Raw genomic sequence first — 16,734 nt, forward strand, 5'->3', positions numbered from 1 at the left:
AGACTTAGAAGTTAAAAACGGACTTACCTTGATGGCACTTCTTAACACGACGTCACTGGCATAATACAATGCAACAATGTAGTTTAATTTACTACTCTTTTAATTAATATTCAGTTTGTAGTGTAAGGCCTGACATGTACAACTCCAGCACTCCAATCATAGGTTCCCCCCTTGATGTACTCCTGTGACCTTGCGCCTCACTCGATCACCAGCCTAATCAAGAATCGCGCCAATAGCCCTCTTCGCGATCCCCTTGACGCCCCTAGCTTCGACCTTCTCAACATCAGCAGTAGCATAGAACCTGCGTCCCTCGTCGAGATTAATGGTGTCGATATCGACCCACCAGCTACCGCGGTAGTAGACCCTGGCGCCGAGCCACATGACGATGATGAGGATGATGGAGACGTAGTTAGCGAAGAAATTCTTGGCGCTGGAGGGTTCGCCGAGCGGCCAGACCGAGAGGTAGAACTCCACAATGATCAGGAGTATGCACATAATCAGCCCCCACCACGCTCCCCAAGGGTACATCCACGACTTCCACGGCAGCTCTTCAGGCGTGTGGCCTTGTCGCGCCCAGGTAATACGGAAGCGGATGTGCGAGAGACAGATCATGCCCCATCCGAAGAGCGTGAATAGTGAGGTTAGGTTAGAGAACCATGTGAATACGTTCGATCCCGACTCGCTAACACCTAGGTAGGCTAGGCCACCGCCAAGAACAAAGGTCGGTACTAGACCGTACCATGGGCGGCCCATCCGGTCGGCGTACTGCATTTGCTTCGGGGCCATATTGAGGTGCGCTAGACCCATCGTCGTGCGCGATCCGCCGTAGCCTGAAATGGAGCCGGTCGAGATGACAGAAATTAGAATGATGGCGTTCATAATGTGAGCCAAGGCGGGAAGACCTGCGTCGCGGTAGGCGATGACGAAGGGGGACGCATTGGTGCCTGACTGACCGAACAGATTCTCATTATGCGGATCAACGTTGATGGTGATCATCAGGGATCCGATCAGGTAGAATAGCGACAAGCGAACCCAGATGGAAGAGACGGCGCGAGGGATAGCCTTTCGCGGGTTTGCCGTCTCGGCGGCGACGAGGCCCGAGTTTTCGGATCCGGACATGGCGAAGATACAGGTAGGCATCACATTGAGAAAGCCCTTGAACCCGTGGGTGAACGGCTCCGAATTCCAGTATCGGAACCCTACCGGGCCGTATCCCGCGCCTCCAGCCGACATGACTATCATGGAGATGATAATGACAAAGATCCAGCCGAACTTGATAGTGCTAGCGACAACCTCGATCTCACCAAACAGGGTGACGGCGCCGATGTTGATGAGCACGATGACGACGAACCAGATGCTGATCCATCCTGCGACGGGGACGGCGGAAGTCCAGAAGTTGATGACGGTGTTGGTAGCTTGTAGTTCGTTCGCGATCGTAATACTATATTATAGATAGTTACACGTAGTTAGTTGTAATTCTTTTGAATAGAGGATGTGCAATTTCGGCGTAGGGGTAGTCTCGGTGTCCCTGGACAGAACCAATAGGAGATTATATCTCGAATAGCTACAACAATGAGATTGTGGAGAGAAAGGGTTGTAGACAATTACAAAAATAGTGACTAACCAGTACGAGAACCAGTAAGACCAACCCAGGGCAAAGGCAGCGGCTGGATCGACAAACTTGCCTTGGATCAATTCATGTTAGTTAACGCGTCTAAATATCATTGATTGGGTAGGTAGGTAGTATTGACTTACCAGTCCATTGCACGAAGGCCGATGGGAGAGGGTACATGCAGGCCATTTCACCGATGGAATGACTGACACACCATATCATAGAACCGGCAAGACAGTAACCGAGAAAGATACCAGCAGGGCCGCCATCCGCGAGGGACTCACCGCTGCCGAGCCATAGACCCATACCAATACTGGAACCGAGGGCGATCATTGTCATGTGACGGGTGCTGAGAGTTCGACGAAGCGCAGTCTCGGCGCCATGATCGCTGCTGTAGACATGATCGGCCATCTCATTGTGCTTCTCGTTGATGTTATCGCCGCTACCCTGGTAATTAGGGGTACCGGTGGGAGAATCGTTGACCTCCATGGTCGAAGGCGATGCGCGACGCGTCGGTCGACTAGAATCGAGATTTTGAGGTTGGAGTTGTGCAATGTGAAATGAGAAGGTTTGGGGTGGGAGGGAAAGCTTCTAGAAAAAGAAACGATTGAAGGTTAGGGATCTATGGTACAAGATGCATTGTACCTATATATGTAAACCAGTAAATGTAGCAGGAACGAGAGGCTTATCAATGGATGCTGGGTAGTCGTGGCTGACCCTGCAACGCGTGGTGTGTACGGTGTGCAAGTGCAAGGTCCTGTGCAACTTCCCCGTCAGCTGTTGCCTCGATGTTGCAGAGTTGAGTCACCGAAGACGGGCTGGACGGGAGCGACGACCCCTTATCTGAAGAAGCTGAAAACTCTATTCTACAATACAATGTCTTTACCGACGGTCCGAAAAGAATGAAGCCCAACACGGGTAAGGCTTAATTGTTGATATAGCAGGGAATAGTAGAGCGGTTGCAGAGAACACACCGAAGCTGAGCCATGAAGCTGATAAGGGAAGCTTGCATTGTCTCAGACTACTAGCTGTTTAAACGAATCATATCTCTACAGAGTCATTATTTCCACGAGTAAAGCTCAATTCATACGGGATCACCGGAAGATTGTCGTACAACATTTACGCCCATTAGGCTGAGTAGGTATCTAACATATTCTCGACAAAAAGCGTGCTAATGGGCTAACAGACTACGTTGGAAGATTGAAATCTGACTTCGCATAACGTGTTGTAGAATATGTTAGTACTTCGGAACTTGATGTGGTCACCTTGTAGCATTCCAACAAACGATTCGTTCATTGTCATCTACCTAGGTTACAATGTAATGTAATGCGGACTTTCACGATGTACATGTACAACGCCAACTATTTTGTGGCACAAGACAATGGGCATTAAAGGATTTCAACCTGGAAAAAGTAAATGGTTAGCCATGATAATCCTTCAAGGCAAATTATGTTAAATCGGTTAATTCTGATTGATGGATAGCTGCTGTGGCTGGATCTCCCATGTCGCCCCTTATCATCGCCTCCCGGGAATCTTACTTTGTATGGTTCAACCACTCGATCTGCCTTGTCCTACTTATCGTTACGCAATGGCTTATTTTTGCCCAAATCTCTCGAAGCTGCATCCAGTGTGTCTGTGTCGTTCGTATATTCCTGGGTCTATGCGAGTTCTAGAATCCTTATTGTCTCGGGAGAAAATAACGGGTATTCCGTAGGTTTGCTGAGATCCTGTTTCAGAAGATTTCTACGTTCGAATCCATACTTCCATATCAATTCAAATAGCATTAATTTATCGATATCTATCTCCCATCCCGCATCCCACATCCCAATGTGATATGTCATTTCCTATTTGAGAAGGCCATCCCCCTGTGCCGCCAATCATGATTCGAGAACCCGCGACCTGAGATAAGCCCTCGAAGTGGATTCTGGGGTTGGTATTGGCTCGGCAGCACGGCACCCATTGTTTGGTGGGAATTTTCATTTCTTGGGATTCCCGATGACAAGGTGAGCGACGTGATAGGTTGTCGTCGCAGCACGTATCGCAATGCATATCGCAATGCAAACCATTTAAGCGTGTTGGTCGGGTCCAGTACCAAGTAAATGGAAGAGAGAATGTGCGATGACGACGTTCCCTCAGGTATCTACAGACATAATAAAGTGTTATCACCCGGCGATGATATAGAGATAGTAAATAATTTGATTGTTTCGTTGGTAAATATGAAATATATGAATTAGTGCTACCTACCTATTTGCAGGCCTGCACATTATAGTATCAAGTTTATGCAGCTAGATACGAAATATTTATGCATTTGCATATCTAGTGATGCCAGCTGAGGGTCTTCAGTTCAGCTGGTCTCAGCTGTCCCTAATCTTGGCTAACCTGTCTTAATATGTGGATACTAGGAACATGTAAAGGAAAATCCCTCCTTATATTCAAGCCTGTTTAATTTTCATTACGCGTCTAAATAAGCTTTGCTACCCATATTCTCACCTTAAATGTCACCACTTTTCCATTTAAATCTTGAAAGCCGGGCAGATATTTTACGACCATAGCCAAATCGGAAGGCGAATTTCGGCGCATCTCTTTGGCTCCTTGGCGTGGAGACAGACTCACCAACGACATCGTCGTATAAACGCACGGGTATGTTTCGGGTCCCGATTTACACAGGGATGGCCATGAACGAGGTCCCAAAGACTGCAACGTCGAGCGGCGAGAATTTGTTTGTGAGCGACTACTTTAAATCGAACGGCGATGGCTACATGTCAATTCTCTCCTTCCGCGCTCCCTTGCGTTAGAATGCGTGGCCTGTCCTTACAGAATGAGATCCTTCAGTTTGCTTGCGGCTTCTCTAGCTGCGGGAGTTACCACAGCAGCGGCTGCATTGGAAGTCGACCTGCCGATTTCAGCAAAATCAGACGAGGTTGATTCCGGCTTCACGGCCGTTATCTACGATTCGGCGCGTCCTATCCTCGTCGGTAACGACGGTGGCGCTAGTACGGGTGGCTTTCGCACGTTCGATTTAGATAGCGAAACTAATCTGACGGAGACGAGCCACGAGACGCCAGGACGAACCAAGCTTGTGACGACCGCATACGATATCGGCGGGAAGGACCTCATTGTTACCATAGCTCAGCCGGATTCGTACTTTCGCCTGTATGATGGAAGCACCATTAAACAGGTCGGGGAACCTCTTGCACATACCCTAGGCGATTGGTCGGCGCTATGTGGGTGGAAAAGCCAGTCCAGCAGTGAACAGTACCTCTACCTGTTCGGTAAGAGTGAAGCCGTGCAATTTCTTCTGAGATCCCGCAATGGCTCTTATGAGCTCCTCGAGATTCAGACCTTTGAGACTGAGGTTGAAGCTTCGGGTTGTGCCGTATCTTTGTCTGCGCAATCTGTTTACTTCACGACTAAGGGTAGCACGACGGTTTACGCATTTCCAGCAGTAGAAACGACCACGGCGCCTGAAATAAGCGTCTTGGGAGAAGCTGACGATAAAATAACTGGACTCGCCGCCTATATCGGTACTAACTCTGATTATGTCTTGGTTGCTCAGGACGATGTCATATCAATCTACAATACTTCATTCGCATTGTTAGGTTCAGTGAAGGTCACCGGAGATGAGGGTATTGAAGTAAAGGGCCTCAATGTATACCAAGCCGCTACCCAGGGATATTCGACCGGCGCACTAACCTACGCACTTGATTCTGATTCTGGGAAGGCATTTGCTGTCAGTTCTCTGGGATCAGCGTTTAGCGACCTGGGCCTAGAATCATACACTGCTTATGACCCCCGTAAGAAGTCTCTTAACACTTCTACCCTTATCCGCCCCGAGTGCAATCTCAGCGGCTTCTCCCAGTACAGCAATAATAGCAGGTCTTCAAGTTTATGCTCATGCTTCGCGGGATTCACTGGGGCGCGATGCGAGGCGTTTACCTGTCGTAACAGCTGTTCAGCTCACGGTAAATGCGTCGGAGCGAATGTGTGCGAATGCGAAGATGGATGGGGTGGTCTTTATTGCGCTTTCAAGGTTGTAGAACCTGCTATCGAGACGGATGCATACGGCGGCGACGGAGATGACCCTGCCATTTGGATATCGCCGAGTAATGTATCGGAATCGCGCATCATCACAACGACAAAATCCGAAGAAGGTTCCGGACTCGGAGTGTTCGATCTTAGTGGAAACATGCTTCAGGTGATGGATGCTGGGGAACCGGACAACGTCGATGTTATATACGGTTTTCAGGCTGGAAACCGGACTGTTGACCTGGCATTCGCTGCTTGCCGGACAGACAATACACTATGGTACGTTTAATCAAACATGAACTTTCCAGTTTATAGACTAACCGCTTTTAGTCTCTTCGAAATCGCCTCCAATGGTACTTTACAGACCATAGCCGGCGGTTCTCAGCCTACCAAAGATGGCTACAAGGTGTATGGTAGCTGCGTCTACCGTTCTCAGAAGACCGGCAAACAATACCTCTTCGTCAACGCCAAAAGCGCCGAGTATCTTCAATACGAACTATCATGGGCCAACGACGCGCTACAAACCAGTCTCGTGCGCAATTTCACCGGAGGCGCGGGAGGTCAAGTAGAGGGATGTGTAGCGGACGAACCGAACGGATGGGTGTTTATTAGCGAGGAACCGCACGCTCTCTGGCGCTACGGCGCGGAACCCGACGACGATTCTACCAGCGGCTTCCTCATCGATGAAGTTGGCAGCGGTACAATGTATGCCGACAACGAGGGCGTGACGCTCGTGGAAGGTCCTTCGGCAGACCAGGGGTTCATCATTGTCAGCCAGCAAGGTGTTAGTGCGTACAACGTGTATCGTCGCGCAGCTCCTCACGAGTACGTTGAGACATTTACGATATACGAGAATAAGGAAAAGGGTATAGATGCTGTAACTAACACCGATGGTCTTACGGCGGTCGGAACGGCCCTCGGTGATCTGTTCCCGGGAGGATTAGTGGTTGTTCATGACGATGCTAACCAGTTACCTGAGGGAGGCACGAGTGATAAGGCAAGCTTCAAGTTGTTGGATCTTAGAGATGTGCTTGGCGGTGCTTTGATGGCGGATGTTGACCCGAACTGGAATCCTAGGGCTTCGTAAGGAATATGGGATGTTTCTTGTAAATATTGATGCACTCAGAATTCATTGACAAGCTGAGATATGAGATTAGTGTATATATGAAATACATAACATTCACATCGAGTATTCTTAATATGGTGCCGTTTTCAATATGTTGACTGTGAGGCCTTCCCCTTCAGCACAGGCCCTTATATACCTAGGTATCTCCAGTGGGGTTTGGGACTCCGCAAGCTAAAGGTGGGCTCTAGGGCCATTTATAGGCATAATCTTGTGGGGGCTTTAGTGGGGTCCGCAGCATTAACAACAGAGTTCGGGCGGCACCTGTAAAAAACAACACTGTTTACATACTCCTACAATTGCTCAAACTAAATGGGTTCACACAAAAGTTCACAGGCATCGCACACATTCGAGTAAGATAGAGACAGTCTATGAATTACCAGTAAAAAGTACCTATACTAAGGGAAGAAATATTACCATCAACCCAACATCCCCAACATCCAAACATCAAACCGCCAGAATCCAAAGCTTCGGGGGGTAAGGGGGTAACTTGTATACAATATATAAGGGGGTTAAAGTCTAGATGTTGTCGCCAAACAGCCGCGTTGTATATCATCTCATCTAGACCCGTATTTCAAATAGTGTGTGTGTGTTAATGTTAATGTGATGAGGCGTGATAAAAAAAGAGGAAGACAATAGTACTACCGAGCCCAGAAGTAAGGAGTAAAAAGGGGATAGATGATAATAAAAAATAGTAGAGAGCAAGAAAAATAGGAAGCGAATCCTCATTCATTCCAAGTCATTCTAATCGTCGCGTTCCGGTCCGTCCCCAATGTGCAAATACCCTCCTCATCTTCTTGTTTTCTTCTTTCTTTGTTTCTTTCTTGTGTGCTTTCCTACCTCCCTAATAGGTAATAGGCAATGGGTTCCTAGACCAATGTCTAGGAGAAGTTCACCAACTTGCTCTTAACACAGACCGCCTTCGCGAGCGTCTGGATTGAGCCGCTGGAAAGCAGCTCGAGAACCTGCAGCGTAGCTTCGAACTCGCGGGTGATGAAATTCCGAATCTCAATCGCGACGAGCGAGTCGAGCGGGTAATGCGACAGCGAGCGCGTGACGTCCAAGTCCTCGAGCTCCATCATCATGACAGCAGCGAGCTTATGCACAAGACCATCACACACCACGGCCTCGGCTTCCTCAAGCGTCTTGGCTGCCTTCACAGCAGCGTTATACGAAATCGCCTTCGCGCTTCCATTCGTCGCTGCGTCAGCCGCCGCAGCGGCTTCCATTGCCTCGCGGAGGTGCTTGCTCTTCGCGTCGGCGGTCCAGAAAGGCTGCATGCTCGGGGTGATGCGCATTCCGGTAATCGTATGGTTATTGCACACATCGCCCAACTTGCCCGCAATAGCGGCGCCCAGGAGCGCCAAAACCTCTGCTTCGCAAATCGTGTCGCTGCCCAAGTTCTTAGCGACCTCAGCGGCCTTCTCAAGGTCCTCGGCTAGGTAACCCGAGTCGGAGATGGCAGTTAAGTCGAGCGAGGAGGCGGGGAGACCTTGCGAGAGACGGAACTGCACGAATGCGTTGAGGAAGCAGTTTGCGGCGGCGTAGGCGGCTTGGCCTCTGTTGCCGACGGCGCCGGCGACGGAGGAGATGGCGACGAAGAAGTCGAGGGGAGTGCTGGAGAGGGCGTTGTGGAAGTTCCAGGCGCCGTTTACTTTGGATTCGATTACGGTTGTGTATTGGTCGTAGGCCATTTTCTCGAACAGGACATCCTGGTTTGTGTTAGTTGGTTAAGCTTAATGAGGGAGCGGATAAGGGACGGGGGGAGGGTGAGCTTACGTTGAGAACCATGGCACCGTGGACCACGCCCCTGACGGGAGGTAGACCTTCCAAACCGTTCTTGACGAGGTCGTCGACGGATGCAGCGCTAGCTACATCAGCGCGACGAACCACAATCTCAGCGCCAACTAGTGCGGCTTCGTCAACAAGCTCCTTGACCTTGCCAGTAACACTACCGCTTCGCGAAACAAGGACTAGATGTCTTCCACCACGACTAACCATCCACCTCGCCATGCTGCGACCAAGACCACCCGTACCACCAATTAGGATATACGTAGCATCAGCCTTAAGCAGCTGAGCAGGCTTCTTAGGAGGCGTAGCCTTAACAACATCATGTGCATGCGGGACCACGACAAGCTTACCATGCGCCTTAGCGCCGTGGAGGGTCTTGAACGCGGACTCGACCTCGGATATGGGGAACACGGTGACGGGGGAGACGGGGCGGATCTTGTTATACCGCATCAGCTTCGCGACGTCGGCGAGGAGTCGCTGGAGAAGCTTGGGTCGCTCGCCGGCTATGGCCATGATGTCGACGGTCATGAAGCTGGCGTTGTGCTCGAATTGCGTCATTTCGAGGCGCGTGCTGGTGTTGGTATCCCGTGCGCCGATGTCGATGAGACGGCCGAATTTGTTCAGGCTGTTCCAGCTTTCACGTAGGCCGTCGCCGGTGAGGCAGTTCAGGACGACGTCGACGCCGTGGTTGTTGGTTGCTTGGCGGACGGCGTTGCCGAAGGAGAGGTTGCGGCTGTAGAAGATGTGGTCTTCGGGTATGCCGTACTCCTTGATGAGGAATTCCTTCTTTTCTGTGCTGCCGACCGTGGCGAAGACCTTTGCGCCGATCATTTGCGCGAGCGAGATGGCTGCTTGGCCGACGGCGCCGGCGGCTGCGTGGATGAGTACGGTCTCGTCTTCGCTAAGTCGGCCGAGCTCGACGAGAGAGTAGTATGCGGTGGTGTAAGCTAAGGGGAGGGTGGCACCCTCTTCGAATTGCATGTCGCGCGGAAGCTTGAATGCGAAGGTGGCCTTGGTGCGGGTAGATGTGGCGAAGGCACCCTTTGTGATAGCAGCAACTCGGTCTCCAATTGAGATGTTCTTAACATCCTTACCAATAGAAGTGACAACACCACTAGCTTCTATACCGAAGTCGTGTGTTGCAAGCTTTCCGTGGGCTGCAGTGAGATCTCTGTGGTTGACACCGACAGCGTGGACCTTGATCTCGATATCCTCCCCATTTAGCGGGGCTTCGGAGACAACATCGTCAATGAAGTGGAGGGTATCGAGAGCGCCTGCGTCCGCGATGGCCATCTTCAGTTGTCGGTTGTTCTCGCCAAAAGGTGTGGGTTGTTGAGCTGAAGGCTTAGTCTCCCGGTGGACGATTTCATTCATGACAGGGTCATTGATGATTCGTGGTGTGTAGAACGAACCATCTCTCTCCTGGAATTCCAGCTCGCCGTTCAAGGCACTGCTCTTACCAAAGACCGAAGTGAACACCTTTAGGATAGCCTCTGAGACCTGCTCATTGGAAAGTTGGTTGCGTCCATCCAAGTCTAACGTCGCGAAAGGCAACAGAGTCTCCGATCGGATTGTTCGGCTCAGACCAAGAATCATGTTCAGGTCTGGTGACGTCGAATTATCATACGCGCCCCGAACAACCCATAGAGCGCCTTCTACGGTGGTTAGCATCTTCTGAAGAGCTTCAAACTCATTCGCCTTCAATTGCGACAAGAGAGGCTGGTCGATCTCCGACAGGAAGATGAGCAATTTACCCGAAGCCTGAGCGTCAAGGAGGCTGCTGGTGCTAGGCAACTTGCCAGTTATCCGCTGAAGTGCCTCAGCCAAGCCAAAGGCAACTTGGGTCTGTAGAGAGCCCTCTCCATACACGATTTCGATATCAGTGTCTGGGAGTTCTAGTTCGCCGACAGGAACCCATTCGGATGATGCACTGTCGGACTCGACAGAGACGGGATCTAAGATTGGTTCCCAGTCAAGTTTGTAGCATAGCTCACGGTGGGCTTCTTCCGTCTGTGCATCACGATCTAGGATAGGCGCGATAGTGAGGTCATCTAACTTGATGATAGGCTCGGAGATGTTCGATGGGGAGGTGGCGAACATGGAGACCTTGGTTGGTCTGGGACTGTCCGTAGGGAGAGAGCCGAGGCAGTATGCTCGGTATGCCTTGCTGGAATCGCCGTTCATCTCAACGATGTCCTTCGAGATAGAGATACTTGATACAGAGGATGGTAGGTAGATGGTATCCGGCGATTCTTGGCCGGCGCTGGCAATAGGCCAGTACATGGAGATGAGGGACTCGAGGAATGAAGGTTGGATGACGGTGTTGGTGACATAGTGGTTGGGCATCTCCTTTGCGATGTCGGGAACAAGCAAATCAGCTTGCGAACAGGTGCTGGAAGCTTTGCAGTTGCTAACTCCCTGGAAGGTAGGGCCGTAAGCTACACCAACCTCGGACAAACTGTCATAGAGCTTGTCCATGGCGATAGGTGAGGATGCGGCATTGTTAATGTCGGCGATGGTGGATTGTAAGTGGATTCGCGAAGCGAGGCTCTGTCTAGCATCATCGACTCCATTAGACTCATGAGCTTGAACAGCGATTAAACCCTTGCAGTGCTCTTTCCATCCCTTACTCTTCGTCCACGAGCAGATGCGGAACTCATCCCATATTTCCGATGAAACCAGCACACCTTCTTGGTGAGCTCTGAGAGTTGTCGTCATCTCGACATCCTCATCTGGGATTACTAGAGGAGCAAGGACTGAGACATCACGAAGCTCGAACTTGTCGAAATGCACATTGGCAGATAAGGCTCGTTGCGCGGCGGCCTCGACTGCCATGGAGACGTACCCAGACATGGGGAAGATTGTGAGGGACTGGATTCTGTGGTGTTGTAACCATGGAAGATCATCTAGGCGGACAATATTCCTCCATGTGGGTTCCAGGTCGTTCGAGAAGTTGGCAAGAGTACCAAGGATATCATTACGCGGGGCAGTTCTGTTCTTGTGCATCTGAGTCATGCGAGATTCATGCCAGTACTTGGATGAATAGTTCCAGGGGTAACGAGGTAAATCGCTCAAGAGCATTGGCGACTTGCCATTCTTGGGGAAGTTGATGGCTTCGAAGTCAATCGGGGCACCCTTGGCAAATAGTGTCGCTGCGACATCTAATGCAGTTCCCACAGCATCCTTCTTGCGCCCAAGGGCAGAAACGTATGGGATCTTGGCTGCATCACCGCCAACAGTCTTAAGGATCTGCTTTAGAGGTCCTTGCAGAGCAGAGTGAGGTCCAAGTTCGAGGAGCATGTTGATACCAGTCCTATGTTCTTCAGTAGGCTCAAGCATGCTTTGTACGGCCTCGTTGAACTTGACAGGGCATGTGAGGTTCTGAACCCAGTATGTTGGTTCAAGCTCGGTGCCATCAATACGTCGGCCAAGTAGTGATGAGTGGAACTTGACTTCAGTAGAGATAGGTCCCTCCAACTGGTCGATCGATGCATAGTACTCCTTAGCGAGAAGGTTCATGTGATGGGAGTGGTAAGCAGTATCAACGAAGAGCTTCCGGTTGAAAAGTTGCTTCTCCTCAACGATCTTCTTCAACTCATCAATACCAGCCTCATCACCAGAGATGGTAAGACTGCTGGGGCTGTTGTAGCAGGCAATCTTGACCTCACCCTCCTTGAGTTCCGCGAGTAGGGGCTCAAACTCTTCTTTGCTACCGCCGACAGCCATCATAGAACCTTTGAGGTCGGGGTACTTCTCCTTCAGTACAGGAATGAGACGGCCTCTGTGGTATGCGATAGACACACAAGCCTCGAAGGTAAGGACACCGGCAGCGTAGGCCGCACCAATCTCTCCACTGGAGTGACCAGCCACTGCTGTAGGTCGGATACCCCATGATCGCATGAGATCAACTAAGGCCAGTTGGATTGCTGTGCATGAAGGCTGGCTGATGTGAGCTGCGCCGACGGCAGAAGTCTTTTCATCCTTGCTCAACTCCTCAACCAATGACCAGGATGCACCAAGAACCCTCAAGCATTCATCGGCGTAGTCGATGGCATGGGTGAAGACGGGGTATTGTTCATAAAGCTCCCGTCCCATACCGTACCACTGGGCACCCTGACCAGTGAAAATGAAACCGATTCTCAATGGGTCGACCTCCTTGCCAGGTGAAAACTGTTGGCTGTTGATGGCGTCGATCAAGTCGAAGGACCTGAGGGCAGGAATAGCGACTCTCCACTGGAGATGAGATCGACGTTGACCGAGCGTGTATGCGACATCAGCCATCAAGTCCTTTTGGAACATTTCGGGTCTTTGCTCCAAGTAGATGACTAGGGCCTTTAGGACACCCTCGAGTGTGTTCTTGTCATTCGCCGTGATGGCGAAGAGTTTCCTTCCCGGGTTATCATCTTTGAGATCGGCATCGTTCTTAGAACCTCTGGTCATGAATGGTACTTTCTCAAGGACTACATGAGCATTGGTACCACCAAAGCCGAAGTTGTTGACGCTGAGGTATTTCTTGTTGCGGGGCCATGGGCGTTGGCTGACAGGTACCTTCAAGTTCCATTGCTTCCATGGTATTTTCTCATTGGGGTATTTGAAATCGTAGTTAGGTAAAATGAAACCTCGCTCTAACATCAAGGCAGACTTGATAACTGCCACAATACCTGAAGCTCCCTCGAGATGGCCGATGTTGGATTTCACCTATCACGTGCACCCGGGTTAGTCATACTCGCCAGCATACGTCACGATGCAGGTCAAGAAAGATAAGATGAGACTTACAGATCCAATGTAAAGAGGGTCACGTGCTGAACGGTTTGCACCCAATACATTGTGAATAGCGGTGGCCTCAATCGGGTCTCCTACACGCGTGCCAGTTCCGTGTGCTTCGACGAAGCCACAATCGGAAGGGTTAAGTCCGGAATTCGTATATACCTGACGCATTAATGTTTCTGCGGCAAATAAAATCAGCTTATGGCTTTTCTTGGGTTTTCTTGGCTTTCACGGAGAATTCTTCTTACCCTGCGCATCGCCGGAAGGCATCGTAATACCGGGAGTCTTTCCATCCTGGTTGATGCCGCTTCCGACAATGATCGCTCTAATCTGATCATTGTCTCTGCGAGCCTGCTCTAGCGGTTTGAGAATTACCATACCACATCCTTCGCCTCGGCCGAATCCTGTACCTCTACTATCGAAAGAAAACGATCGACCCGAGTCGGAAAAGAGACTGGTGATGAGAAAATGTCAGCGTCATTGACAGACATGAAAAATAATCAGATAATAATAAGCATCACAAAGCTAAGGTATGTCTCAAAGTGCCTTACCGCGATTTAGAGAAAGAAATCCAAAACTCCGGAAGCATGTTCAGATGGCATCCACCGACAATCGCCATATTTGACTCGCCGGTGCGTAAGCTCTGGCAAGCAACATGCAGTGCGACCAGACTTGACGAGCAGGCTGTATCCGTGGTAAAACTGGGACCCCGCAGATCGAAGAAGTGTGATAATCTGTTAGATTGCATGGCGTACGCGCAACCTGGCAACGTAATCAGCGCGGGAAACTACATGCAAGGACAATCTTTAGAGGGGGGGGAAAGGTCCAGCTCACCTGTGGCTTGATGCATGGGAATAGTGTCCGGGTCTCTGAACAAGTGAGATTCGTACTCTGGGAACGAGCCCCCCACGAACACACCAACTTCCTTGCCGATGATCGTATGCTTTGGGATACCCGCGTTTTCGAGCGCTTCGAACGTGCACTCTAGTAACAACCGCTGCTGCGGGTCCATGGAGATCGCCTCCTTCTCCGTCAAGCTGAAGAAGGGAGCGTCGAAGGCCTGGAGGTCGGTGTTGAGAAAGTGACCGCCCACTGGGTTGTGCGAACCCGCCTTGCCCGGGTTCGGATGGTAGAAGCTGGCGGTGTTGAAACGCTCCTTAGGTATCTCCGAATAGCCACTCCGAGCTCGAGCGCATAGCTCCCAGAACTCCGCCGGGCTTGCCACATTTCCGGGCAGCCGACACGACATGCCCACAATGGCTATGGGTTGCGCCTTGTCTTTGATCGACGGAGTTTGATTCCCATTCACGCCGTTGCTGACACCGTTGCTGATGCCAATGCCATTGCCATTGCTATTGCCATTAGTGTGACCGTTGCTGAGGCCGTTTGTTTGGCCAACTCGGTGACCATTTGTGTGACCGAAGGGTTGAGTGGAGTGCCCGTTCGTGCCGTTCATGTTGATGTTGATGTTGCCATTTCCGTTGGCATGAGTTGAAGAACCGTTGGCGAAGCCATTGGCATGTCCGTTTGTATGTCCATTCGTATGTCCATTAGTGTAGCCGTTAGTAGGAGCTCTCGAATCCTCGTGCACTCCGTTGGATGTGCTATATGCACTGCCGTTTGTGGCTGACGGGGCCATGGCTACGGATATCGTTGCGACGGTACTATAGTGGCCGAACGTTCTCTAAGGAAAGTTGCAGAATGTAAACATCGAGTGAAGATTTGGAGTTTATATTCGTGACTCAAGGGGAACTTTCCGGACGCGTAATATGTCGTACGTCTCCGGGGTACCGGGTGGGAGGGTGCTCTGTCATATGTGACAATGGAGCCTGATATTCGGAGGATAGGAAAATCTTTCCACCCTGAGCACGGAAGTATGGCTGTAACTTTAGGCGAGGAACACTCCTATAGATCTCGTGGCGTCTATCGGAAACAGCTACACGGGAAACGTAGGATCCAATAGTCCAGTCTCCAGTTGGTTTTTCCTGTACCATTTGTCATCCCTGACTATCATGGCTGTCAGGGTGCCGATCATATTGTCAATTTGTCTTAGACATCGCACATTACTCTCCGTGGTATCATCGATTTTGAGGCCAAGACCTCGAAAAGAAGCTTATGCAGGGGGATGACCTGCTGGATCTGGCTACCTTGAACACGACGACGAAGACGACGACCACCTCGGCCTCGGTCCCATCTGTTGGGGATCATCTCCCCGTAGGCCGAAGCCCCCCCTTTGATCTGTCATGTCACGAACGAGCGATCAGGGTCATCGCAAGCTTATCGTATCGCTAAACGCCAAAGAAGGAAGACGAAGACGAAGACGACAATACGATGGCCCCATAACTAGGTGACGTGCTCGCCTTAGCGATATCAAGCGGCAGGGTCCAGCAGCCCTCGAGATACTCGATCTGGAAGCTCTCCTGCTTCTCCTAGGGCTACGGACAGTCGAGACAGCGGAAAGCACTGCCGATCCATTTATCAATAGTGACTACGCGTGCATCAATGTTAACCGAGTAATAGATTAGAGTGGTTAAGATTGGCAGCGTATAATAAGTTTATTTGCAGGTTTATTTGTTTGCTTTCCGAGCTCAGGAAGTCATTTCCGGAAGCTTTTTGAGTCCCCTTTGGGATAAGCCAGGTAAGAAAAAAAAAGGATGAGACATTGATATTGCGATGTGACAGGGATTGAATTATGGCGGCAGCTCGATAAGGATGCAACGAAGACTTTGACCTCACCGTCCCTGACATATACCAAGGTACAATACCTACATACATACGTCTTACACCACATGCTACGTAGCCGGTACACTTGACATCGAATACGTACCTACCTTGGCACGAACTACGAACTACGAAATACCCTCGTAGATAGGACCCTTGACCTCGCAATATGGATAGATTGTATAGTCCCACCCCGCGCCTTGGCATCCGGCACTTTGAACTCCATTCGATGGACCGTGGCGCGGGTGGGGGCATCACCGACCTCGACCGACTGGGAGAATTACCTTCTCTACTACGTAGCTGGCTGGTTATTGGGTCCAATAGCAGCGGCCTAACCTTGATTTTATCAACTCCCCTTAGTCCTTAGCATCCGGACAACATTAGAACCCCTGAATGCCCGAATGAGCTAAATCCCTATCTATCCGGGTGGCGCCGACGCTATTCCCCAAGCTAACCGCTAACTGACATAGTATCATAGATATATAGATATATCGTCTTTATAAATCCGATCGAGAAATTCCTACCTAGTAATAGCGTGTCTCAAGGGCAAGAGCCTCAGCTTACCCGTTGTAAGCCTGGGCACAGGGGTAGATGGGTAGATGGGTACTTTACCCACATGTCATGCAACTTGGTGCAACCTGGTGTGATAGGGAATCCCTTGGTTGTCGTTACATACTGCATGGAGTGCTACAGC

At 50.5% G+C, this 16,734-nt stretch overlaps 3 protein-coding genes across 3 annotated transcripts; 1 reads left to right on the plus strand and 2 right to left on the minus strand.

Annotated features, from left to right (window-relative positions):
* Nucleotides 1-69: 69 nt before the first annotated feature.
* GGS22DRAFT_164962 (amino acid permease/ SLC12A domain-containing protein) lies at nt 70-2,624 on the minus strand (the record flags this gene model as incomplete). The annotated part of the gene is made up of 3 exons (XM_047961608.1): nt 1,756-2,624; nt 1,625-1,685; nt 70-1,441 (listed from the first exon to the last, which is right to left on the minus strand). Coding segments are annotated over exons 1-3 (1,631 nt in total), but the record flags the coding sequence as incomplete, so codon positions are not given.
* A 1,206-nt stretch (nt 2,625-3,830) lies between these two features.
* GGS22DRAFT_164963 (3-phytase) lies at nt 3,831-6,816 on the plus strand. Its single transcript, XM_047961609.1, has 2 exons — nt 3,831-5,917; nt 5,969-6,816. Exons 1-2 carry the CDS (start codon nt 4,431-4,433, stop codon nt 6,723-6,725), a joined length of 2,244 nt encoding a protein of 747 aa, XP_047817982.1. The 5' UTR covers nt 3,831-4,430; the 3' UTR covers nt 6,726-6,816.
* Nucleotides 6,817-7,642: 826 nt separating this feature from the next.
* Nucleotides 7,643-15,971, minus strand: GGS22DRAFT_194754 (ketoacyl-synt-domain-containing protein; the record flags this gene model as incomplete). The annotated part of the gene is made up of 7 exons (XM_047965548.1): nt 15,098-15,971; nt 14,154-15,003; nt 13,871-14,081; nt 13,568-13,773; nt 13,329-13,498; nt 8,541-13,250; nt 7,643-8,473 (listed from the first exon to the last, which is right to left on the minus strand). The coding sequence occupies exons 1-7, from the start codon at nt 15,311-15,313 to the stop codon at nt 7,643-7,645; spliced, it is 7,194 nt and encodes a 2,397-aa protein (XP_047817983.1). The 5' UTR covers nt 15,314-15,971.
* Nucleotides 15,972-16,734: the final 763 nt, after the last annotated feature.

Source organism: Annulohypoxylon maeteangense, assembly GCF_022496945.1.
Source record: "Annulohypoxylon maeteangense strain CBS 123835 unplaced genomic scaffold GGS22scaffold_10, whole genome shotgun sequence".
Taxonomy (NCBI): Eukaryota; Fungi; Ascomycota; class Sordariomycetes; order Xylariales; family Hypoxylaceae; genus Annulohypoxylon; species Annulohypoxylon maeteangense.